The 27770-nt window shown below is 38.4% G+C and overlaps 1 protein-coding gene across 7 annotated transcripts in view; it reads left to right on the forward strand.

Annotated features, from left to right (window-relative positions):
• Nucleotides 1–27770, forward strand: part of PPP2R3A (protein phosphatase 2 regulatory subunit B''alpha) — a 104629-nt gene that overhangs the window by 17728 nt on the left and 59131 nt on the right. For 6 of the 7 annotated variants that reach the window (XR_002827980.1, XR_002827978.1, XM_023749563.1 and 3 more), the window contains exons 3-5: nt 10832–11098; nt 17578–17681; nt 24581–24683. Coding sequence is in view for 5 of the 7 variants with exons in the window: in XM_023749563.1 (XP_023605331.1) it covers nt 10832–11098; nt 17578–17681; nt 24581–24683 (474 nt within the window). In the remaining 2 variants the exon portion in view is untranslated. Of the gene's footprint in view, nt 1–6948; nt 7122–10831; nt 11099–17577; nt 17682–24580; nt 24684–27770 lie in introns of those variants that run through there. The other variant, XM_023749564.1, reaches the window with a different exon arrangement.

Consider the following 27770-nt stretch of genomic DNA (forward strand, 5'->3'; position numbering starts at 1 on the left):
CTGCTTTCATCTTTTGTGAAAAAAAAAGACAAAATTCTTCTAAAAGAGATGGGCTATAGAAAGCAGATGTGAACCTGAAGCCAAGAAAAAGTCTCATGTGGCACCTTTCCTTTGACCCTGGCTCATGAACAGGTCCCCTGTAACACCCCAATCTAAATACAGCTACCTACACAATTTGCAATCCTAAGATCTGGAAACAGCCCAAGTGTCCATCAGCAGATGAGTGGATAAAAAAGCTGTGGTACATTTATACCATGAAATGTTATGCAGCAGTAAAAAAGAAGAATGTCTTACCCTTTGAGACAGCATGGAGGGACCTGGGGAGTATCATGCTAAGTAAAATAAGTCAGTCAGAGAAAAACAAGTATCACATGATCTCACTCATATGTGGACTCTAACAAAATAATCTGATGAACGGAGTGGATCCAGAGACATGGAAGCATGGAACACAGAGTATGGAATCTCAGGGAAGGTGGGGGAGGGTGGATGGGTGGGAGGTAATCAACCAAGGACCTTGTATGCATATATGCATGGCCCATGGACACAGATAATGGGTGGTGAGGGTGGGGGTCCAGGGGGCTGGGGTGGACTAGAGGTGGTCAATGTGGGGAAAAAGGGGGCATATGTAATACTTCCAACAACAAAGAATTATTTAAAATAAAATAAATAAATACAGCTACCTAAAAATGTCACAGAGGGCTCTAAATGAGCTTCCCATTTTTAAAAGACTCTCCCATCAGTCTTTTAAATAAGTTCCCATATCATAGAATAGCATAAAATTTGATGAGATTTCTTCTTGATAAAAGTGGAAAAAGTAATTCATGAAAAGCTAATTTAAAGAGACAAATAATATTTAATACAAGAAAACAAACCATTCTTTGACTCAGTTCTCCCTACTTAAAAATAAAAAAATCTTTTTTCTTTTTTGTTTTTAATTTATTTTTATTGTTGACAGCATTACAGAGGTCCCCCCCCTTTCCCTCTTTGACCTCCACCTGGCCCCTACCCCACCCCACCCCAGGCCTTTAAAAAACAATCCTTGAATAATATAAAACTATTCTTAGCTCCAAGCCTGACAAAGGCAGGCAGTGGGATAGGTTTGACATATGTTTCAAAATAGTTTCACAAGTGTGATCAGTATTTGTTATCCACAATGCAAACCTGTATTGGGAGAGGGAGCCAATTAGAAGATACTAGGAGGATATTGAAAGAGTGATAAAGAGGATATTGGTCTAGATCAGAAGTTAGCAACCTGTGGCCCATAGGCCATATCTGACCTCCTGTGCCTGTGTTTGTAAATATTGTAGTTACCCTTTTAATAATCCTTTAGTTTTAACTGTGTGGACCCACATATAAACAGATTTCTTTCAATAAACATATTGGAAAAATTTTTGGAGATTTGTGACAATTTGAAAAAAATTCACAGATGAACTACAAAGCTTAGAAATATTGAAAAATTAAGAAAAACTTACATATTTCATAAATGCATAAAGTATATGTAGATACTAGTCTACTTTATCATTTACTACCATAAAATATACACAACTGAATTATAAAAAGTTAAAATTTATCAAAACTTCCGCACACACTTACAAAATGTACACGGTGCCATTAGCATTCAAGAGACATGTAAACAAACATTACATGTTATTGGTGAGGCTTCTGGTAAACAGTAATCTATTAAATCGTTACTGCATAAAATTAATTGTAGTACATGCTGTAATACTGTAATAATTTTGTAAACACCTCCTGTTGTTCTTGCGGTGAGCCCAAGTGTTGCGAGTATCCGTTTAAAATGCCTATGATGTTAATCATCTCCACGTGAGCAGTTTGTTTCTCCAGTATATTGCATATCACAGTAAAAATTGACCTTTCACAGTTCTCGCCTGTTGTTCGTGTTAATGCAATACCGTAAACCTTGAATAGCACCACGGGACCCAAAAGAAATGCCACTAGTGATGCTGGAAGTGCACCCAAGAAGCAAAGAAAAGTCATGACATTGCAAGAAAAGTTGAATTGCTTGATATGTACTGGAGATTGAGGTCTGCAAGCTATTGTTACCTGCCATTTCAAGATAAATGAATCTAGTCTAAGGACCATTGTAGAAGAAAAGGAAATTGATGAAGCTGTTGCTGCAGTTATACCAGCAGGCACAAAAATCCTGCACTTTTTGTGAAATACCTTTTATCTCATATTGAAAATGCAGCTTTTATGTGTGTGCAGGGTTTCTATAAGAAAGGCATACCTATATACTCTAATATGATTAGAAAAAAAGCGAAGTCATTATATGACAAAGCAGAAGGAAGGTAAAAGACCTAAAGCTGGAGAATTTAATGCTAGCAAAGGATGGTTTGATACTTTTATAAAGCGGTTTGGCTTTAAAAAAATGTCAAGATAACAGGAGAAGCAGCCTCTGCCAACCAAAAGACAGCAGACAAGTTCCCAGGTGCCATTAAGAAAATCATTGAAGAGAAAAGATATCTGCCTGAACAGGTTTTAATGCAGACAAAAGTGCTCTATTCTGCTGGGAGGGAAATGCCACAAAGGATATATATCAGTAAGGAAGAGCAGGGAGCACCAAGATTTAAGGCAGGAATGCATAGGTTAACTCTATTGTTCTGTGCAAATGCAGTGGGGTTTCTGATTAACTGTCCTTATCTATAAAGCTGCTAACCCCCGAGCCTTAAAAGGAAAAGACAAACACCAGCAGCTAGCTTTTTGGTTATACAACAGGAAGGGTTGGACAACCAGAATCCTTTTGCTGGATTGGTTCCATCAATGCTTTATCCCTAAAGTCAGGAAGTACCTTGCTAATAGACTGCCTTTTAAAGTTCTTTTGCTGTTGGACATTGCCCCTGGCTACCCAAAACCCCGTGAGTTCAACACCAAAGATACTGAAGTGGTCTGCTTGCCCCAAACCAACGAATTCTGATTCATCCTCTACATTTGGGGGTCATAAGGACCCTTAAGCCTCATTACCACATGGTACTCTATGTTAAGGATTGTCAGTGCTACAGAAGAGAACCCCATTAGAGAGAACATCATGAAAGTCTGGAAGAATTACACCATTGAAGATGCCATCTTTGTTATACAAAAAGTAAAAGCCATCAAGCCCAAAACAATAAATTCCTGCTGGAGAAACTGCCCTGATGCTGTGCATGACTTCACAGGATTTATGACAAAGCCAATCAAGGAAATCATGACAGATTGTGGATGTGGCAAAGGTGGGTAGTGAAGGGTTTCAGGATGTGGATCTTGGAGAAATTCAAGAGCTCATAGACTGCACACCAGAAGAATTTACAGAAGACAACTTGGTGGAGTTGAGTGTTTCTGAACCAGTGCCAGACGATGAGGAAGAAGACAGAAGAAGCAGCCAGAAAACAGTTGATATCAGACAGTCAGGCAGAAGATTTCTGATTATTCAAGACTGCTTTTGGCCTTTACTATAGGGATCCTTCTATTATACAGGCACTGAAACTAAAGCATATGGTGGAAGGAGGATTGGTACCATATAGAAACATTTTTAGAGAAATGACAAAGCAAAATAGACAAAACTACAATATACTTCTGTAAAGTTATACCAAGTGTGCCTGCCCCTCTCCTGCCTCCCCTTCCACCTCTACCACCCCTGAGATAGCAAGACCAACCCTTCCTCTTCCTCCTCCTTAACCTATTCAACATGAAAAAGACAAGGATGAAGTTTTTAATTTTTAATATATTTTTATTGATTTCAGAGAGGAAGGGAGAGGGGGAGAGAGAGAGAAATGATGAGAGAGAATCACTGATCGGCTGCACACTCCCTACTGGGGATTAAGCCTGCAACCCAGGCATGTGCCCTGGCTGGGAATTGAATCGTGACCTGATTCATAGGTCGATGCTCAACCACTGAGCAACACTGGCCTGGCAAAGATGAAGATCTTTATGATGATCCAAGTCCACTAAATGAACACTAAATATTCGCTCATCATAGAGTTATTAAATGTTTTGTTGTGTATAATGTGTCTTCATTGAAACTCTAATAACTACGGCAACAACTGTATGAGACATTTTTGTGTCATCATCATCATTGCTTAAGTATTCATCATGTAGAACATCATGTGCAAGATTTGTATGGCAGTGGATAGTCTACCTTACATAGGTATAAAGTGAGTAATATTTAATATAAAATAATGTGTTCACTTTCTAACTGTTTTGTAACTTTGCTTTCAAAAAAATTACATTACCATACAGTATACCTCTCTCTAATAATTGGAGAAATTGGGTACCAGCCTATCATTACAAGTAAGTGGTTTTTCTAGAAATAAACAGTGTTTCCAATGCTGTATTATGAATATGACTATAATACTGTTTGCCATAAAAATTTTATAACCATTCATTAGTGTATGGTCTGTGCTATTGTGAAACAGTTGTATTGATTACAATAGGCTACCATAAAGCAATCATATTGCTGCTGCTTCATTATCAATGCACAAATCATCATACCTGCTCCTAGAACATCTATCCCCAAGTTTTAGGAACACTGAGAGGCAAAAATAAAAATACTAGATTTATGGATTCTTTCTGTTATTAGTCATGGAATGTGTTCCTATCATTTGGAGGTAATTGAAGCAAGACACAGAAGTGCTTATTAGATCTGTTTTGCTGCAACCAGTGAAGTTACCAGTAAGCCTCAAGGATTAGGCCAGGAGCAAAGAAACTATAGATAAACACCACCACATGGCCTTCTCCCCCTACTCCAGTGTATCATTGTAAGAGTAAAATAACATTAATAACACAAAACAAGCTATTAATTAAACATTTTTTTTAAAAAACACCAGGTTAGAGCATAAAAGAGAAGGATGGTAAAGTTTAGGATTAAGATTAATTAGCTTGTAATCATTTTCTTCTCAAAGCTTATTTACAATGATATTTTAAACAAAGTCTATAATTCCATGTAATTACCTTTTTAATCTACTCTAACAGTTAGAGCCAAGGTGAGAAAGGCTTTTTAAAATTGAGATATAATTCACATAGTATACAATTCACCCTTTTAAAGTACACAATTTTTTGGTTTCTAGTATTTTCAACAAGATTATGCAACCATCAGCACTATGTAATTCCAAAACATTTTCACCACCTCTACCTTCAAACCTGTATTTATTAGCAGTTTATAAACCCCTTAGCCCCTGGCAATCACTAATCTACTTTCTCAGGAAGGGGATGAAAAGTCACCCCCTGAAGCCACAGGTTGGTGTTGGGAAGAAGCGGGTGTGCTTTAATTGAAAAAGCATTAATTACAACATAAGCCAAAAGTCCTAGTGGCATTCGTAACAAATTTGTTTTGGTGTTTTAATTTGGAAGTAAATAATGAAGGATGAAAATAGATTTCTAGGCAAAACTGTAAGGAAAAAAACAGGAAAGATACCTAGCTCAAAGAGTGAACATTTAAGCCCAGTGAGAGAAAATTGGGGGGAGGGGGCATTGAAGCATTAGCCAGTGGTTCCCATTGTAATCCTTTTCAACCGTAGCATATATTGGAAGCTTTCAGGTAAGATTTTGTTTGAGTGGAGAATTACATACATTAAAAAGGAAAAAGAAATTTGAAAACCTCAGGTTTAAATATATAAGCCAAATGTACACATTATAAAGTGTTGTCAGAATGTCTTGAAAGGAAATCAAGAAAAAAAGCTAACTTAAGTTGTGGGAAACAATTGAATTTAATTCCTTCTAAATTAGACAAAGGTTCAATAGAATGGAGTTGTGAAATGTTTTGGGTTTGGGGGTTTACTTGGTAATGCTATTTGGTTTATATTTTCTAGAAGTAGAAAATAAATATTGACTGAATAATGTGGTTGATCAAAAATAAATATTGAAGTCTAAATGTTAAACATGAGAGAGTACTTGAAGAGTCTCTTATAAATAACTCTACGAGGCAGAACTTTAATATATGATAAAATAATAGAATATTTTAAAAATCTGAGATGATTTGTTTAAAGCCCATTGAAGGGGAAAACAGCCACAAATTAAAAATGTAATATGTCGAAAAAGCAACCGTGTGAGTTGCTCAGTTTAAAAGGAACAAAAAAGGTTAAAAAAATGTAATATGTCATTGCTATTTGATCAGCTTTTGTACCTTAATGGTAGCCAAATTGCACTCATTTATATGTATCGAAAGCTGCTTTCTTATGGCATCAATTGTTCCACTTTCCTAACTAACACTTTGACAATATATTTTCAAATGTGTCCTGATCTAGAATCACTTCCAAAAAGTATTTTTGATGATTAACATAGTCTTCTGTAAACAAAAAGGATTTTATTTTTAGATCCGACACCAAGAAATATCTTTGTATGTTACCATTTGAGGATGAAATTTTGTTTTTCTCCATATTTTGACTGGATATAACTAGAGAGTTTTGGATATTTGCTTCCCTTTAAATAAGAAATAAACTATTCTTAAAATAATAGTTTCAAGTTTGAAGTGCAGCTTGTTCTTCTTTCATAAAATATTAAATAGCAAAATCAAAAATGTTCTTTCTCTTCTAGTTTGAGGAGAAACTATCTGAATTGACACCTCACATACTCTGGGTTTAAGAAGTTAGCATTATCTGAGAAGTCGCTATTTTTAGGTCCACTGTAATGTTTCTAACTTTGGCGCTCAGAGTAGTGGGTGCTTCCTTTCCCATAAGACTCTGTATTCTCACCATGTGCAGGTCAATTTGACATAAAGCTACCTACGAGGAGCAACAGGCCCATTACAGGCCATATTTCTAACTTGAAAATTATGAGCAGGTATTGGGAGCCACAGGCTGTATTTGGGAACCAGCTGCATGTCAGTACAAGCATGGATTGTGGTCTCTGGAGGCTGGGAGAGCACAATGCTTGAGCTTAATTTCTTTGGAAGATAAGAAGAAAAAAATACCTTTCTACCTGACAAGATTGACAGCGTATTAAATCTGACTATCTTCAGAAGTGTGCTGGACAGTTGCAAAGTAAACATCCACTTTTCAAAGATGATGATCAAGGAAACATCTCTACGAAGGGACCCGGATTTAAGGGGAGAGTTAGCTTTTCTGGCAAGGGGCTGTGATTTTGTTCTCCCGTCACGTTTTAAGAAGCGGCTAAAGTCATTTCAGCAGACACAGGTTTGAAACTTGGGTGTTTCTTTTAAAATATTTTCATTACTAATAAAACCACCCAATGAACTAACTTACAAGTAATTTTACAGCTCACTTGATATTAGATCAAGGAATTAATCTGTGTGCTCTATTCAGCTATTTACAGAAAGCTATTTGTAGAGAGATTCCAACAGGTTTAAAAATAGACCTTCTGGACCTGAGTACAGTACTCACATTTTTCTCTGTAGAGAGGGAATCGGTTTTAGAGAGAATAAATACAACTTAACACATATTTTACAATTTGGGGGTGGGGGGTAGAATTTCTGTGTTAAAAGTCCTGTATATACTTTGAATCAATAGGCTATGTTTGAATTAGCATATATCTGTAATGAATATTTTTTTAAGTATAGATCCTGTTAATCCTTTTTTTCTTTGAAGGAAGAACTAGTTTTATATTTAGACAATTGTGTGTATGATATTTTCCCTTTTAAATGTTAACATCACTTTTATTAAAGAGTAATAAAGGGTGGCAATTAACTTCTGGGTGGTGAAAGAATGTCCCCCTCAGCAGGCTGTGAGATTGAATCATTTCTGCCCGCAATGACTACTTTGCAGAGCCCTTGCTAACTTGCTTACACTGTTATGGCCAGTGCCTCACCAAACAAGTACCTAACACTGACTACAGTACAGATCAAGGGCCATACAAATGATGGCCATCCAGAACCCAGCAACGAACCATAGTTTCATACTTATTCTGACCCAGAGTAATTTCAAATTATTTGATTGGACCATATTATTTGATTGGAAGGTGTTTTTTAATAGCTCAAAAATGATCAAATATTGGAAATGCTACAGTGGTATAATGGTATAAGGATACTATTCAGAAGAAATCTCTAAATGATACTGTGTTTATAAAGGGAAAAACTGAAATGGAGAATTGAGATACTTTTACCCAGCTAATTCTGTTTTAGTGCTGTTCCTAGATCTGAGTGAAACAATTTTATTCAAAGTGAGCAGATGCTAAACTTGCTGGTAAATCTGGCAAAATTTTATTACTGTGTTTTGTTTTATAATGTTAGTAAAAAGTCAGTTTTATTAAACTACATTAAAGTTTAAATTCAATGGAAAGTAAATTGATACAACCAAAAGTTCACAATATGCATTCTTTATATTTTCCCTTTTAAATATTAACATCACTATTATTAAATGTGTATCTACCAATGAATTAATAAATAGTTGCCTATCCATAAATTGCTCTGTGTTAAGAGGTACACTTAAGGAAAGTAAAATAGACTATTACATAATCAAATATTTTCTCATTCAAATAAAAACTTTGACAGATAGCCAGGGTTTGTTCTGAATGTCACTTATTTCTATCAGAGCAAAAGTGTAGAGTCAACATTGAAGGCTTTCCTTTAAACCTTCCCCACTAGCATGTGTTCATTAGACTATTGGGTTTCATCCTCACTGGCACCAGTGGTCTTAATCCTACAGTTAAAACTGCTCTGGATGTCACACATGGGAAACATTTTGGGAAACCAAAAAATAATTTTGATGATTGTATACTTGTCTCACAAATCTTTTTTAGCATAGAATAATAGAAAGGAAATAACACTAATATAAATAATCTAGGTAAAGACCTGAAGAATTACATGCCTTATTTTAGAAGTTTAAGAACAATTTCTATTGTCATTGACTCAAGAGTATGTAATATTTGCAGATTTAGCACTAAGGCAGAGAGAAATGTTTACTTAGAATAGATTACCAGTCTGTTAAATCAAAAGTGGTTTGTAAACTTTAAATTCTTTATAAATGTGATTATTTTATTTATTATTGAATCTGCAGAACCATGCCAGGTTATGTTTAATGTTTTAAGATTCCCCACCCTTTAGCTTAAATAAGGACATATCGTACCCAGCACTGTTTTGAACCTTTTACCTGTGTAATGTCCTTGCTTTTTACTCCTGTAATTTCCTTTAATCCTCACAATATCCTAAGAAGTAAGGATTTTAATTTGTTTTATTACTGAAATTCTGAAAGATTATGTAACTTTCCTGAGGTCATAGGACTAGTAAGCCATCCTTGTTTTCTGTTAAGTTTTTCATCTTTCATTGGTACCACTTCCCTCTATGCAATTTCTTCCTAGACTTCTACTTTACATGGCTGACATCCTGATAGTGCAGCAGTGGCGTGGTGTGACCAACTGGCCTTCCTAGCCCCAGTAGTATTATAATATATGAGTAGACTCCACTCTTTGTATTAATATCAGGTATTAACATGAGAAATGGATCAGGTATAACAAAAAAGGAGATTCAATTTTATTCATCATGTATTTATGTGAATGAATCTTCCTATAATACTCATGTTTGTAATAAAGATTTTTGTCCTGAATCTAAATATCATGTTATAAGCCCTTATGTCAAAAGGAAATATGATAGTCAGATCTACTTACAGATAAATTATTATTCAAACTTTAGGAATGGCATTAGGATAATTTAAGGAAAAACACTCAAGCAATACTTTGTGTTCACAGTGAATTTAAAATCTAGTTGGTCAACAATCATGCCATCTTTTATACTTTATATGGCATCTAATACAGTGTCAGTCAAAATTAAGAGTAGAAACTTAAACTCTGAAAATCTTCATGGAATCTTTTTGCTTTCTCTTCTAGGACTCTCTGAACTAAATTTAGTCTTCATTGATAAAATAAACTTCTTTAACTAAATGGATAATCTTCATCTCCCTATTACTCTCCACCCCCTTTTTATACTGTCCTTGCTGTAAAGTATATAAAGTATAAATGAGTTAATAAACAGTAAAGGAAGTTTGGCTGTGATGAAATTAATGACCATGATCCTTTCCTATTAGAATGTACCAAAAATGAGAGCAATATATATCTTGGAAAAAAAATGGCATACCTCTAGTGGCAAGTAAATTGGCCTGGTGGAAGACATTCCAAAACAAAAATGCTTTAATTTTCTTAACAAAGACTTTCTCTGCATCAGGGCTGGCAGTGATTCTACCTAGGCAAATTTAAACTAGAGAAGAAAGTGAAAGGACACTCCCTCCAATAGATTTTAGATCTACATAATTAAAAATTTATTCTGCCTATTAAAGAAGAGAGAAATGCACAAAAAGACCAAGAACAGTCTTCAAAAAGAATTTACTAATCCAATTCTAAAGACTAAGAATACACCTTGAGATTCTTAATATGTCAGCTGGCATTGCTCTTAAATGTCTGCCATAGCCTGGCTGGCATGGCTCAGTATTTGAGTATCGACCTATGAATCAGGAAGTCACAGTTCGATTCCCGGTCAGGGCATATGCCCAGGTTGTGGGCTCTATCCCCAGTGTGGGGTGTGTAGGAGGCAGCCAATCAATGATTCTCTCTCATCATTGATGTGTCTATCTCTCTAGCCTTCTCCCTTCCTCTCTGAAATCAATAAAAAAATATTTTAAAAAGATGTCTGCCATATAATTTATGGGAAATGTAGGATTTTTAAGCATTAATTTATATAAACTCAGGTATTAACATATGGTTGATGTATTAATATATTTAGTATGGATAAGCATTCCCTAGAAATATGCTTGCCACCCTCTAGAGTAGAGTGAGCTCTTAATCTCTGCTGTCTCTAATTGTGGTTTATGTATACCTAACCTCTTATTACTGGTGAGAACTTTCAAGAAATATATGCTGTTTATAATTTATGTGTCTCATACTCAGATTTTCCTTCCAGATTCAAAATAAACCAGAAAAGAAGCCTGGAACCCCATTGCCACCTCCAGCCACCTTTCCAAGTACTCCCCAGCCTCTCTCTCCTGTTCCTCATGTGAATAAGGTTGTGAACGCACCATTGTCCATAAACATTCCACAGTTCTATTTTCCTGAAGGACTCCCAGATGCCTGCAGTAACCATGAACAGATTCTAAGCAGGATTGAAGCTGCTTTCATGGATATTGAAGATCAGAAAGCAGATATTTATGAAATGGGAAAAATTGCCAAGGTAATACAACTACTAAATGATGTATATTTGCCCTTTCCCTAGCAGTCCCAATCTCCCTCTCTTCACTGCCTCTTTGCTCTCTGCTTTTAAGCATGCATATGGCTTTTCTTCCCATGTTGAAAAAATGTGTTTGATCCTGATATATCTTTAGCTATGGTCCTATTACATGGAACTGTTAAGTTTGAAGAAAACCTTAGTGGACTTCTAGTCTAGCTTCTCATTTAATATAGGAATTGCATCCATGATATCACTGACATAACAAATTCATTCTCTGTTTGAATGCTTTCAGTGACAGGAAACTCACTATTTTACCAAGCAACCTATTTCATCATTAAATATAGCCTTACTTGTTAGACCTGTGTCTCTTGTGTTGAATACAAATCTTATTTTTTGTTCTCACCCAATAATCATAACTCTTTGTCCTAAAGCCAGACCAGGAACAACTAGGCCAGCTCAACATTGTAATTCTACTCAGAAATAAATGGATTTTTCCTAAGAAGCAAGTCTTTGATACTTTCCAGTATATCCAACTGCTTTTAAGATCTTAGCTCAGCCGTGGGCAAACTTCGGCCCGCGGGGCCGGATCCGGCCCGTTTGAAATAAATAAAACTAAAAAAAAAAAAAAAGACCGTACCCTTTTATGTAATGATGTTTACTTTGAATTTATATTAGTTCACACAAACACTCCATCCATGCTTTTGTTCCGGCCCTCCGGTCCAGTTTAAGAACCCATTGTGGCCCTCGAGTCAAAAAGTTTGCCCACCCCTGTCTTAGCTCCTAATGCCAGGACTACTATAAAATCTTTAGTAACTGGATTCTATGCCTCTATCCTTCTCCTAGAACAGTTACTACTGAGCATGACCATCACATTATATTTGATCATGCCATTTCCCAGCTCAGCAATATTCAGGGATTCCTACCACTCATAGCAGTGCTTTCTTTTGGTTGGGTTTTATTTTTATTACGCACATATGTTGGAGAGTCAGATCATGCCTGGGAATTTAGCAGTGATTTCAGGCTGTGCTTCAAGAGACAGAGGGGTTTGGTAGGCTAAGAGCTGCATGTGGACAAGTAGGAGACCAAGTGGGAGCTCCCAAGACCCCATGCACACTTACACTGGGAATGATTTCCCCTGCTTTTAGGAATAATATTTAAAAGTTTGAAAACTGATATTGAGGATAAAACCCAAACTACTGTTGTGTGTGTGAGTCTGACCCACTTGCCCTCCCAAGGCACATCTCTGCATTTGGGCTCTCAGTTCTCCCCTCCAAAATGGGTTTCCACTCCTGCCAACCCCCATGTCACCTATCCTGTAAGACCTAGCTTCCAGTATGTCTTTGGAGAAGTCCCTAAATCTCCACTCCTGTCGTGCCCTGTTTTCTCCCCTACCTCTAACTTTAGAACATTTGTTACTGCTGTTAAATACTTTGCAAATAGAGTGATTTTAAGATAAATGAAAAGGAATTCTTTCATTCCCCCTTTCTTCACTCCTAATCTTAGAAGTTATTTGTTGATCCCTTAGCTGTTTCTAATGAAAAACAGACTCATTCCAGAAATAAGAGCTCACCTGTTTTCACTCTCTTTTACATATGAGGAAACTGAAGTCCCACAGTACTTACCTAAAGTCACAGAATTAATTGGTGCATGTCAGGAGACAAGTCCTCTAACTCCTAGCACTGTGCTATTTCTGCCATATGTTATCTGACCTGAACATAGGCTAACATACCATTAGCTAACTTCCAGTTATAGCCACCCTAATAAATTATAACTTCTTTCAGGGCATTGGCATTCTTACCTGAAACTTTGAGAAATAGCTGTTGTAGGAACCAAAATGGTGAATTATCTAAATGGGCTAGAAATATGAATCTAAACCCAAAAGGTAGAATTTGGCAAGGATGAATGAAGGCTGCATCTGGAGATAACATGTTAACCAAATAAATGCCAAACGGTATTTCTAACATGGCAACAGTGTGTGAGAGAGACAGGAGTTTTTCCTGGACTGCTTCAGACAGGCAAACCAGAAGAGACTGTGTAGATTAAGTGACATAGTTGTCCCCTGGTGCTGTGCTGGGCTCACCACACCTGGAGAGAGAGCCAGTCCAGGTGATTAGCGCCTCACTGTCAGAGACCTGTTCCCTACTCTGTCTTGAATTCAGGTCTTCTGGGTTGACCTTCCTCCTCTGAATATTCCCAACCCCTGACAGAGGAGCCTGTTTTGGCCTTTCTGCCCCTACTCAACGGTTCAGTGGCCCTCTAGCACTCAACAGATTCAGAGGAGAGAGCAGAAAGCCTAAGTTGGTCAAGGGAGGTATAGGAAAGAGTATAATCAAGTCAAGGATAGGTCTGTGCATGCTGGGGAGTCAGAAGAAGGACTTTGCTATTTATAGGCAGTGAGGATCAATCTGTATGTCAGGAAAACTGCCAGTGTTAAAGCTGACAGCATAGAAAAGTTTAAAAAGCTAGAAAACTATTTTGTTTAGTAAACAGTCATTTACATAACAATTTGCTCTTTATACATAATTATCATGTGGCACAGTAGCCAGTATACATACATGGCTGATTAACTTGTCTGAATTGTACTTGATTGTAGCCCTAAATCCCACATATGGGTGCCAAGCATTGGTGTTCATTGCTCTTAGACCTTAATTGTCGGTTGAGGTAGCAAGGTAAATTGCTCATACCTTTAAAAAGTTAAAAATAACATTGCACATAAAAGTGAGAGTGTGTGTATATAATGACCTCAGGAAATCTCAAAAGTGCATTGGTTTACATTATTTTGTTTTGGATTATTGTATCAGCTCATGTTATTAGATTTTGTCTATTTTAAAAATTCACTTAATCGTGTCTTCCAGTTAGCTAATCCCCATAAAACCAGCTTTTACTTGGCTGTGGCTGTCCTCTTAGCACTCACTAAGCCATTCTTATTTTCAGGCATTCTTTACTGTGCTGACTGCTCTTCTCTGCCACTAGGAAGGAACTATGCACCTGCATACCTTGCACTCTTTATGCTTGTGTTCTCACAAGATGTGGTCATGTGAAAAGGAGAAGAAAGATAACCTTTAAGGGAGATTGAGGGGAGAGGTGGTTGGAGCAATAAATGAACATTTTTATGGATTCTTGTAGTTTATAAAGTTATTTGGAAGGCCAGCTTGAATTGCAATATACTTTTAGTGACATTTAAGTATAGCTTTAGAGGCTGTGGTCTGTTTTTTTAAGTGCAAAGAAATCTCTGTGTTCGTAAAGTCTGCATCTGTTGGTGAAGTTTAGCTTATTCACCTTGAACCTCAAATAGTGCTGGAGAGATTAATGCCCATTCTGATTAAGTGCTCAGTGTGTAGTGTATACTTTTTTCCACAGCTTTAAGTGATGATGGAGAAGTAATGAGAGGATGAATCTAAGAGGGGCAAAGGCAGTGCGGGAACAGAAACTGAGGACCAGTAGGAAAAGCATTTGTCAGAGACTGAGCCTCTAGCAGGAAGTTGGGGGAAAAGAATGAAACTGTTTTCTGAACCATACAAAGCCCTCCAGCTCCTCTTCTGGCTGTTGTAACATCATCTTTGTTTTCTCTTTAAATATGTTTTTATAGATTTCAGAGAGGAAGGGATAGGGAGAGAAAGAGAGAGAGAAACATCAATGATAAGAAAGGGGCAGTGAATGTGCTGCCTCCTGACTGCCCCCTACTGGGAATTGAGCCCATAACCCAGGCATGTGCCCTGACCGGAAATCAAACCTCAACCTCCTGGTTCATGGGTCAACACTCAACTACTGAGCCACACCAGCTGGGCTGATGTAGCATCATCTTGACTCATCATACCTCTGGCCTGTAAAGTACCCTCTGTACCTTTAGTTCTTCATCTGAAGAATGGGATAAAAATACCTGCCCTCACCCTAGCCGGTTTGGCTCAATTGATGGAGTTCGATTCCAGTCAAGGGCACATACCTGGGTTGCAGGCTCAATCCCTGGCCCTGATCAGGCGCGTGTGGGAGGCAACCAATCTATGTGTCTCTCTTACATCAATGTTACTCTGTCTTTACCCCTCCCTTCCACTCTCTCTAAAAATTAATGGAAAATATCCTCAGGTGATTAAAAAACAAACAAACAAACAAAACACTGCCCTCTTCAACATGGGGACCAAACGAAGTAACAAGAGGAGACATTTTAAAATGTTAAAGAACATAGCAAATACTGGTTATTGTATTTTCCTGTGTGTATTTAGACAACCTTGCTTTCAGCTCTTTATGTTGTTAGGCCATTCTTAGATCAAATTATAGGTGTTACGTTTCCTTTGTTCCAATGACTTTGATTGCCACATTGACTCTTGCCTGCTCCTATAAACCTAAGTTTCCTAAACCCATTTTCTGTATCTCCCTGTACACCCCCACTTGTCATCCATCCTCTTCCTTTGTAAAAAGTCTTGACCCTGGCTTGTTCTCTCCTCTGTTATAAAAGGCTGTATTCTGTTGCCCTCATATGAATATCATTTACTTTTTTAGATTCTTATTAATCTCCTGATTACCTTTATCTTAATTCTTTGTTTTTAAGCAGACACAGGCCAACCATACTTCTTTTTTTAATAGCCAAGGTACAATGTCTATAGTCCTTGCCATTCACTGCCCCTTCCCATTTTTTTCCTTTGGCATTTTCTCCAGGGGTCTGATACCCTAACACTTGTTTGCTCAGGGTACCCCACTATGAGAAAAATAGGTCAACCCTTTTCAATCTACTTTAAAACATCCATTCTCTACCTTCTCTCTTAGGATTTTGCCTTTGGGTCATAATAAATGTTTGTTAATCTCGGTGGCTTATTACTCCTTACAAGCTGACATATATGTATTTTAATGGGAGTCCAAGGGAATAAATGTTGTAAATAGCCACATGGGAGCTGATAAGCACACAGCCTTTGAAAGTGTTCAGCTTGGGCTGGTGACCACTTCTCAAGGCTGAGCTAAAAGATGCCTAGTCCCTTCCAATTCTGAAAAATCCATGAATGACTAATGGTGGGAGTTTCAAGAACTTTGGCAAGTCAGTTCCAATCTCTCTGTGTACTTGCTGTTTGTGGCTCTGCAGCTCCACCTTCTTAATACAGGCTATTCTTTCAGCTTCCCCAGCAGTTGCCAATTGCCTGTCACATCTGAGAGCATTTTCTTGGCAAACCACCATTTTGCATGAAAGGATTCGGATTGGGGAAAGTGGATTTGACAGTTTACAACCCAAAATATATTAATTGTGAGCTTTGGACCTTGGCAATCTTAACTTATACAATAAACAATCTGTTTGGTTGCTAAGCAACACTTTTCCCTCATTCTTGACCTCAGTGGAGGTATTTGAACTCTGGACTTATGAAATTCCCTCCTGCTTGCAGAACATGCTTTAGTGGCCTTGGCAGGAGCAGCATCTTATTTCTGTACTTACATCCCTTGTTTGCATCTCACCTTCCATATCCTCCTCTCTGACATGAACCCAGCAGGCGTGGGCTTTCTCAGCATAACTAATCGCAGGCTGGGACTAGTCTTCAGTCTTCTGTAGAGCTCCCCCTTGTGCTAAGGCCTCACAATAGGCACAACTTCACCTAATGTGGATTCACATCTTGTCAACCTCCAATGGAGAAACTCAATGATGAAGGCTCAACAGATCCTACGTCTAATATGAATAATAAGAATTTCTTTAATAGCAAGATGTGTCTCTTTGAAGAGTTCCAGGTTTGGGAATATGTTTTACATGTGTATACAAAATTGGTAACATTTAGAAATTTAATTGAAAGAAAGAGCTTTTTATTGAGGAAGAAAATATTATCTTTTTAGGGTATTGTAATTGCTTTGTATTCATTCCCAATTCTTAAGGCTTTTATGATATGTGGTAGCTTTTATAATTTGTGGTAGCTTCTAATACATAAATAAACTGTAGCATTTTGATTTTTAACTTTTATCTTTTACCTGAATTGTAACCATTCAAATAGATTTATAGCTACTTTCTTGAGCAGTCAAGGCTTTTCTGGTTGTTCTTGAACCTGGGGCCTAACATATGCAAAGGAGAGAGCGGAAGACAGAAGTGGAGTGTATTAACACCAAATGACCAAGTAATAAAGGTGATTGTAGTTTTCTGCCATAGGAAGGAAGGGCATGCACAGCCATGACATTTAATCGTTTCTTTTTCTTTCTAGAAGGTAGAAAATATATGATGTAAGAGTGGTAGGAAGGGAAAAGACTGATTACTTTAATGTCAGGATAGGAGAAAGAAGCATCACTATAAATGAACTTAGAGAAAAGGTGTCAATGAATTTCCATTTTCTTCATTAAACATCCCTCTATTTTGTTTCCCCTGTCTCTACCTGAGAAATGTGCCTCTGTCTCAGTTTTGCTCCCCCAAGGGCCCTTTTGTCCACTGTGGCTTGAAGAATAAAAGCCACAAAAGCCTTTCTTTGGCCATGTTATCTCTTCCCTGCCCCTTGGCTAACACTGTATTTATGTTTTATTTGCAGGTCTGTGGCTGTCCTCTCTATTGGAAAGCTCCCATGTTCAGGGCTGCAGGGGGAGAGAAGACAGGATTTGTGTCAGCACAGTCATTTATTGCCTTGTGGAGAAAGTAAGTATGTGAGCAGTTTCTCTGAGGCTAGGCTAAGAATTGTCTGGTCCTCATGACATGCTTTATAAAGCACACTTATTTTATTCATTTATTAATTTTCCTTTACCCTTTATTTCCACAAGTAAAATTCAATGATTCACAGCCATTTATACCCACACACAAATCCTTTTCATAAGCCTTTATCTTACATGTCTCTAAGCAGTAAATTAGATCTTCAGAAATACCTCTAAAATAACCATTTGATAGTTTCAGTTTTACTTGTTAAATTTGAGTCTTAGGATTTGACTCTTGTCATAGTGATGTAAGAGCAAACCACATGTATCACAAGCAAATACAGCTTCCATTCTCATATGATCCAATTTAGAATTGTGTCCAGTTGATTCATTAAAAATAACTGAATTGTAAAAAATGTTTATTGTTACTTTTTGAAAGCTCCAGTTAAGGAACAAACAAAAAGTACATATATCAAGACTCTCCTAGATTTTAACATCTTGACAAGTTTTCTTGAATTCAAACCCAACTTTCTTCTTTTTTTTCCCTCCCTGCTTTCTTCTTTAGAAGTTATTTCTTGATATATTTTATATAAGAGCATGTCACAGCTGGCTCCTTCTACCTCTTTTAACTGATCAGCTTTCTTTATGTTCTTTTCACCTTTTCTGGTCTAGATACCCTTCCTGGTAAACTGTTGGGAAATGCTATTCACCTATTATCATCATCATTTAATAATTCACATATAGCCCTGGCCGGTTTGACTCATGGGTTGGAGCATCAGCATGTGGACTGAAGGGTCGCGGGTTCAATTCCCAGTCAAGGGCACCTACCTCAGTTGCAGGCTTGATCCCTGTCCCTGATCAGGGCACATGCAGGAGGCAAGCAATCGATGTGTTTCTCTCACATCAATGTTTCTCTCTTTCTCTCTCTCCCTCTCTCTCTCCCTCTCCCTCTCCTCCCTCCTTTCCACTCTCTCTAAAAGAGTCAATAGAGCTGGTTTGGCTATAGCATCAGCCTGCGTATTGAAGGGTCCCAGGTTCGATTCTGGTCAGGGGCACATGCCCAGGTTGCAGGCTCAAAACCCAGCGCGGGGCATGCAGGAGGCAGCCAATCAATGATTCTCTCTCTCCCTCTCCCTTCCTCTCTGAAATCAATAAGAATATATATATTTTTAAAGTCAATGGAAACTATATCCTTGGGTGAGGATTTAAAAAAAAGCCCCAAACTCAAGGTCATGGAAGGAACTGACAGCTGAATTTAAAAAGTAAAAAATAAAATTCACATATACAGTAATAGCAGCATAATTCAGCTTACAGATACTTTCTAATCCCTTCATGACACCTAAAAGCCCTTAGTAGTATAATGTTTAAGAACATATTAGGTGATTAATAAATGTATTCTTATTTTTTAAAATCTAGCAGCAAGTTGAGTTGACCAAATTCTTTGTGCATTGCTGAAGTAATCAGGGGGTATAAGACTACTGGTTCATGAACTTTTGAAGGACCACACCAAAGCTAAAAGTTACAAATGATTCATGTTTTCCAGGTGGATTTTAGTCATCTTATTACAGGGAGTAGTTCTAAATTGTTCAGATACCAAGGACTGAAAGGGCCCTAGGAGAATCATTCCTCATACTCCATCAGGATGACACTCCAAAGTCAGAGTCATTATCACCATTTCACCTCTCCTATAGCAAACCGAAAACTGCTGGGTAAATCTACAACTTTCCTAAAAGGGAATTACTTTGAGGCTAGAAATACCAAAAACAAAATACTAATTAGCCAGGAGTAAATCAGCAAAGGAATTATTCTTTGCCCTTAGAGTATTTCCAGCAGAACCTAGGGAAAGAAAATAGAGCCTAGGGTCTGAACAGTAGGGAGGTTGGCTTGGATTCCCTCCCTCTTCCCCACCATTAAAACTAGGACTTCAGCCCTGACCAGTTTCACTCAGCAATTAGAGTGTTGGCCCGAGAATCAAGGGGTCACAGGTTCGATTCCCCGTCAAAGGCATGTACCTGGGTTACAGTTTCCCCACCCCTGTCGGGGTGCATGTGGGAAGCAACCCATCGATGTGTCTCTCTCACATCACTGTTTCTCTCCCCCCCCCCTTCTCTCCTCCCACTCTCTAACAAAATCAGTGGGAAAAATACACACACACAAAAAGGCCAGGACTTCAGCTGGTTGCTCTGATTGTCTATTAATCACTATTATTGTTATTTTAAATCAGCATACAGTATAACAGGAGAATTCAGGAACTTGAAATGTGTAGGTGTTCTAGCTTTCATTCAGCTAAATACTTTCATCCTGGTAGGTACCAGGCCTGAAAAGACCTCAGCTGGAGTGTTACTCAAGGGTAGAAGAAATAGGGATATTGCATAGAGATAATTTGTCAGAAGTATCTTCAGCCAATGAGTTCAGCATTGTTGACAAAAACCATCTAGCAATCTGGGAAAGCAACAAGAAGTGAATTATGATTGTTTAAGAGAAAATTTTGAGAAAGCTGGGAAATTGAAAAAAAGAAATAGTCTATTCTGTAAAAGATTAGAGCCAGAGAGAACTATAACTACTTATATTCTGTTATTTTGAATATTCTTGGACCCTATGTTTGTGAGCCTGAGGCTGACTGTAGCAAAGGAAAACTAGTATCCAGCTTGATTTACCTACAGTTAGCTGCGTAATACTGAGGAAAGTAATGGCCAGTGTTTTTGTCTTAAGACTATGTCACTGAGATAGGATGGATATTTATGTTGGTAGATAGAGCAGCAGCAGCCACAACCGATGTATTCTTTTATTGAGATGAATCATTTTAATTGTATCTCTAGGGAAAAGAGAAGGAAAAAGGGGGGGGAAAGACATGAAGCACAAATCTTTATTTTAGGAACTGGAAGAAACTACTTATCCTATATAATAAAAGCCTAATATGCAAATCAACCAAACCCGCGGAACGACTGTAGTAAAGGTTTATCTCCTGGCCAGATATAAAATGGTTAGAGTGCCCTCTAGTGGGAACTCCTCTCTGAGCTCTTAAAGCCTTTTAAGTATGTTATTTTGGGAGATTAAGCAATTTAGCGTGATAGTTTGAGTTACCACACTGACCTTGAAAAAGACGTGTTTATTTTTGTAATTTTTTGCAAATTGTACCCTTTCCACAAAGTATCTTGGACCAAACTGTAGTATTTTAAACTTTCAAGTACAAAAAATAACTGGCAAATAATGATACAGAATCAAAGCATAGTGACATACACATATGTGTGCTGACTTCCAATAAAAGTCAAATACAAAAGTCACAGCATAACAGGAAATAATTTCCCTCTTGTCCCAATGCTTCTGGGGTGGACGGTTACTAGCCTCTTCTAGGTGGTTTGTGGGTAGACATCTAATGGGCTCTTGTTCCCATGCCTTTGCCCTCCTTTCTTTCCCTGCTCTACGGCCCATTTCATTTTTCTCCTCTGACATGTTTTTCTTATAATAAGGACATTTTTAGGGGGAAGACATTGCTCTACAATTTTGTTGTTTGAGTTCCTAGATTTACCAGCTTTGTGGTATAGATCCTCTCAAATGGAGTTAGCAATTTTGTTCATATTTTTATACTTTACTTCTCTCCTTTTTATGACAACATGTCATTTTTCCATTAATAAAACAATATTTTATCTTTTTTTAATAAATTTTATTGATTTTTTTACAGAGAGGAAGGGAGAGGGATAGAGAGTTAGAAACATTGATGAGAGAGAAACATCGATCAGCTGCCTCCTGCACACACCCCACTGGGGATGTGCCCACAACCAAGGTACATGCCCTTGACCAGAATCGAACCTGGGACCCTTGAGTCCACAGGCAGACGCGCTATCCACTGAGCCAAACCGGTTAGGGCAATATTTTATCTCAAGAGTTCTAGAAAATACCAGTTTAGAATCACTGTGTTTACCTTCTTTCTCCAGCTTTCACGACTTTTTAAAAAACTTATCTTTATTGTTGAAACTATTACAGATGTCTACTTTTCTTCCCCATTGACCTCCTCCAAACCACACCCGTTCTCCCCAACCCTCCCTCCCCCCGCCCCAGGCCTTCACTACATGCTTTCACAACTTTTATCATCTCTTTTCTCCTGCCATATAGAGTTCACCAGCCACTAGCATTGGCTGTAATTCACCTTTTCTTTGTTTTTTATCTTTGTTTCTAATAGCAAAAGACCATACTTGACTTGGCTTTTCCCTTTCAGAGTATCTCTCATGTGTCATGTCTGTACGGGTTTTATTTAGTAGTGCTGTTCTTTCTTTAAAACATACTCCTTTCCAAAGACCTCACTGCCTTTTTGCTGTGATCATCCCACCCATTTTTTAATGCTAAGAGGTGGTTCCTATCACCACCTATTGCGCTAGTCTTTTTCTGAAAGTATATTTATTAACTTTGGGGGCTTTGAACATGCTGAAGAATGATAAGGAGGATAAATATAAATATCATACTATAGCTTTAATAATAACAAATGAAGTTAGTTATGTATACATCTGCTAGTCAGATCACAAACATTTTTGAGAGTCTTCTGTGTGGACATTGCTGTGCTAGGTGCTAAAGGAAAAAAGAGCTATAAATTTGCCTGCCCTTTAGGTGCCAGAGAGATAAAAGAAAGCTAACAGTACCGTGGTATAGATAATACCTATAAATTAAATAGTACAAAGATCACTAAGAAATTTAGTTGTCAGAGAACGCTTTTTGGAAGAGGGAGGTGGGTTATTAGCTGGACCTTAAAGAATGTCCAGCATTCAGATAACAGAGTTGGAAGGGGTGGTATTCTAGGAGAGGGGAACAGGATGAGAAATGGCACAGAGGCAAGAATGCCCATGAAGCACTCAGAGAATAGTGGGTCAGGCCCGCAGCCTGGAGTCTTAAGTTTCATTTAGCAAAGTAGTAAGATAGGTAGATAGGCAGGCTGCAGCCTAATTACAGAGGGCCTTAAATATCCAACTTAGGCATTTAAACTTACTCTTCTAAGTGGTAGATAGCTACTGAACATTTTTGAAAAGGGGAATTATATAATCAAAGGATGCTTTAGAATGAAGAATTGTCTATATAAGATTGGGTGAACAGTGAAGCCTTTTATGACCCTCGTACTTTCTAGCAGTCTCAGCATGAAATAATGAAAATTGTACTTGAGGGTGCAATGGAAATAGAAAGGAAGGAATAGTTGCCTAAAACCGTGGTCGGCAAACTGCGGCTCGCGAGCCACATGCGGCTCTTTGGCCCCTTGAGTGTGGCTCTTCCTAAGCCTTAGGAGTACCCTAATTAATAACAGTGTACATACCTATATAGTTTAAGTTTAAAAAATTTGGCTCTCAAAAGAAATTTCAATCGTACTGTTGATATTTGGCTCTGTTGACTAATGAGTTTGCCGACCACTGGCCTAAAACATTTTGAGGAAATATTCCTCAGGTCTCCAGTATTCCCATCCTGTATTCCAAGCACCTCGTGGTCCAAGCTAGAAACCTGGGAGTCGTCATGGATTTCTCCCTTTTACTCCCTCCCCCATGCTCCGCACACACCCCTAACAATTACTACATTCTTTCATTTCAACCACATTTGCCCCCTTTCCATCTCCCACCCCAGTATCCATGCTCAGACCCTTGGTTAAATATTTGCTTGATATTTCTAAAAAATATATCTGGTCATGTCACTGTCCAAGTTAAAATTCTTCTGTGAAATTGGCTAAAGTGCAGGCATCTTGATCTAACATAAAAGGGGCCTCCAGCATCCGATCCTACATGCTTGTGTCCCCATCTCTTACCACTCCAGCACTTGTAGTTGCCCACATATTCCGTGCACTCTCACACCAGGCATCACATGTGACCCTCGTGACCCACAGCAACCTTTCCTATTTCCCCTTTTTAGGGAATTTCACTGGCCCTCTGCGTCCTTCTATGACACCCTGTGCTTATTACTTCTGTCATGGCTGTCACACGGGAGTGTAACCTTATTTGTGTAGCTCTCTCCCTACATTATAAGCTTTTCACAGGGTACAAAACAGCATCTTATTTTCTTAGTATCCCAAGTATCCTCAAGGCCAGACAAGTACCTGACACACAATTAGCATTCAATAAATAATTAAGAAAACAAGAAAATTTGGTGACTAATTGGCTATAGAGAATAAGGATGAGAAATAAGTCTAAAATAATTTCAAGCCCAAATGACTCAGGATGGTACCACTGTTAACAAAAATAAACATCCATGAAAAGGACTTGCTTTAGGAGGAAGGTTTTAAGTTTTGTTTTTGATATTTTGACTTTTCTGTCAGAGCATAGAATCCAAATGGAAATGTCCAGCAATTAGTTGGATGTGAGGCATTCTTGGACCTCAAAGCCTTAATAATAGTGTCTGTCTGTCTGTCTGTCTGTCTGTCTCTCTCTCTCTCCCTCCCTCTCCCCGCCCCCCCCCCCCGCCCCCCCACCGTCTCTCTCTGTCTTAAGCCTGATCCTTCAAAGTGTAATTTCAAAAGCCACCTATCAGGTTGGCCCTGAATATGTCTGCTAATCTGGGCAAACAGAGGTTTCTGTCTCATGTGGTTCACAATGGCCCTTCCTGACTGATGGGTAGCACTGGAGTTCTGGTCCCAGGTGTTCTGTGCTAAACCTGAATGAATATTCTCCTGCAGTGTATTGTTATCTGCATTAGTGCAGTTGACTCTGTGGTCTCAGCCCAGAAGCATTCTACAAAAATAATATACCATCTTGTTGAGCTTTTATTTAGATGTTCCTTTGACAAAATCAAAAGCATGGAATTTTCCCTTTATTTAATCATTGAAAGGAAAGCACTTGATTCTTGATCTAAATGGCTTCCAGATCAGACTGAAATTACCAGCTGTTGTTGTAGTCATTGTTCATCATAGCCGATCTTCGTAAGCAGTTGTTTCTTTTATAGGTTGCTGAATAATCATCATGATGATGCCTCTAAGTTTATCTGTCTTCTCGCAAAGCCCAGCTGCAGCTCTCTAGAACAGGAGGATTTTATCCCTTTACTTCAGGTAATTTTCATTTCCTTTTTTAAATGGGTTTTATTCTTAAGAGTTTCAGAGGTTTTTTAAAATTTTCCAACTGTAATATATGTCAATTGCGGTATACAAATCTAGAGGTCTTATTTCTAGGAGAATTGTTTTAGTAGCAAAATCCTTTTGTTAAATGAAAATTAACACAGAACCCATAGTATAAAACAGATAAAAACAGAGCTATTCCCACTGAAGCAGAAGAGAGGAGCCACTCAGCTTTCCTTTGCCCACCCACAGTCACTGAAGCACCTTCTATAACCAGGATCTGTTTTTACTAAAGCATTCTTCATAACCTGATATATTGCTTGTTAATATTCTTAATTTTATGTCTAAATATTTGGTTTAATAAGAGGTGGTTCCTATCAACACCTATTGTACTAGTCTTTTTCTGAAAGAGAGATATAGTTACTGTATCTATAGGAACAGTATTATTCTGTTGCTCATTCTTAGTTCCTCACTATAAATTCCTTGAAGCTAGGTCTGCCTTTCATTTCTGGTTGTTGTTTTTTTTGGTGCCAATAAATCCTGTTGACTATTAGTGGGGATACCTTAAAGAAGGACAGAAAAATATATAAACGTAGTATTTACACACAAAAACATGTACACATAGATCACAAATGCACTGATCAATGAGTTTTCATAACATGAGCACATCTGTATAGCTAGCACCCATTATCAAGAAACAAAACCAGTGCCCTCACTGCCACCCTAAGTTTACCACTATCCTGACTTCTAACACCATATGAAATAGATTTTTAATTATAATAACAATTTCCCATGTTCAGAATATGAAGTTTGGTTATGATTTATATTCAGGGTCTTTGAGCTTGCTTTAATTTTCATGAGGGTCTGGTTATCCTTAAACTCATCTACTACATGTTTTTGTTTCTTTGAAAAAGTGCTCATGAGAAGGAGGATTCTTAATTGTTTTTTATATTTAACCAAGACCATTATACATAACTAGTGGCCCAGTGCACAAAATTCGTGCACTTGCCGGGGAGGGAGGGTCCCTCAGCCTGGCCTGCACCTTCTTGAAGTCTCAGACCTCCTCGGGGGATGTCCGCCTGCTGGCTTAGGCCTGTTCCCCGCGGGGATCGGGCCTAAGCCGGCAGTCAGACAGCCCTATCGCAGTCTGGGACCCCTCACTCCTTACCGCCCACCTGCTCGCTGCTCCTTACCGCTCAGCTTACTGCCACGGAGGCGTGAGAGGCTCCCGCCACCCCCGCTACACTCACCAGCCGTGAGCCCGTCTTCTGGCTGAGCAGCGCTTCCCCTGTGGGAAAGCACTGACCACCAGGGTGCAGCTCCTGTGATGTGCATCTGCCCCCTGGTGGTCAGTGCGCATCATAGCGACCAGTCATTCTGGTCGTTCCGTCGTAACAGTCACTTACGCTTCTATTATATAGATATCCAACATTGCATATTCCTATTTATAGTTTGTAAAATTCAAATATTCAATTTTAAAACTATATTTCTAATAAAATGTTCTGGTTTATTTTTTAATATATTTTTATTGATTTCAGAGAAGAAGGGAGAGAGATAAAAACATCAATTATGAGAGAGAATCATTGATTAGCTGCTTCCTGCCTGCCCCACATTGGGGATCAAGCATGAAACCCAGGCATGTGCCCTGACCGGGAATCGAACCATGACCTCCTGGTTCACAGGTCAATGCTCAACCACTGAGCCACGCCGGCTGGGCTAAAATGTTCTGTTTTAATACCAGTTTTCAATCCACTTCTTACTCTTACCCAGGGGTCCTCAAACTTTTTAAACAGTTATCCAGTTCACTGTCCCTCAGACCATTGGAGGGCCGGACTATAGTTTAAAAAAAAAACTATGAACAAATTTCTATGCACACTGCACATATCTTATTTTGAAGTAAAAAAACAAAACAGGAACAAATACAATATTTGTATTTGCATGTGGCCCTCGGGCCGTAGTTTGAGTACCCCTTGATTCATTCTTGGCCCTGCTCTGACTCCTACAAACTCAATCTTTTGGGTCCCCTTTCCTGACTAGCTTCTGGGTTGGTCTGGCCAAAGTATAGCCTGCCAAGAGATGAGAGGGGAGAGGAGAGATAAGTTGGCATTTCCCCCACTTTCTGTTTCAGCACAGTAACTATATCTCTCTCTATATAGCCCCTTCTCCATAGTATTTGAGTATCGGCTCCCATAACTCTATTCCTCCTCTTGTCCCTTTGGTCCTAGAATGGTAACAGTATTATTCTGTTGCTCATTCTCAGTTCCTCACTATACCCTTGTTTGTTCCTTTAACCTGCCCATGACTCTGCATATAGTCCCTTCATGAAAGGTTCATTTTGGTGAATTCTTTTCCCTGCTTGACTGAGTTTTATCAGAAGCTTTGACAGGTATATAAATTAAACCTATACCAAGAGAATTACAAACAAACAACAAAACTATGAGTTAGTGGACATTTATATTTCCTTAAGTCTACGGAAAATTTTTTTGCTGTTGTTAATCCTCACCCGGGGATATTTTTTCCATTGATTTTTAGAGAGAGTGGAAAGGAGGGAGAGGAGGAAAGAGAGAGAAGAGGGGGGGGGAGGAAGAGGGAGAGAGAGAGAGAGAGAGAGAGAGAGAGAGAGAGAGAGAAAGAGAGAAACATCGATGTGGGAGAGACACATGAATCAGCTGCCTCCCACAGGGGCCAGGGATCAAACCTGCAACCCAGGATGTGCCCTTCGGTGAATCCACAGCCCTTCGGTGGACGGGCCAATGCTCTAACAATTAAACAACACCATCTAGGAAGGAGAATTTTTATTATTATTTAAGAAGTGGAATTGTGGAGTCTTCTGGTGAAAGGTGACAGAATGAATAAATACATTCTCCTTCCATTTTTTCCCTAAACTAATCTGTAGTTAAAATATAGAAACTTAAAAGGAATAAACCTATGAAAGTGAATGGGATGGTAGAGAAGAACAGAGGAGAGAAAAATATCAATGTACAAGAGATTTCAGTATATCTTAGAAAGAAGATGCAGGTTAAGGAAACCACAGCCCAGAATGGGGTACTGTGCATGGGCTGCAGTGGAGAAGTGAGCTAC

Source organism: Myotis lucifugus, unplaced genomic scaffold (assembly GCF_000147115.1).
Source record: "Myotis lucifugus unplaced genomic scaffold, Myoluc2.0 scaffold_8, whole genome shotgun sequence".
In the NCBI taxonomy this organism is placed as follows: Eukaryota; Metazoa; Chordata; class Mammalia; order Chiroptera; family Vespertilionidae; genus Myotis; species Myotis lucifugus.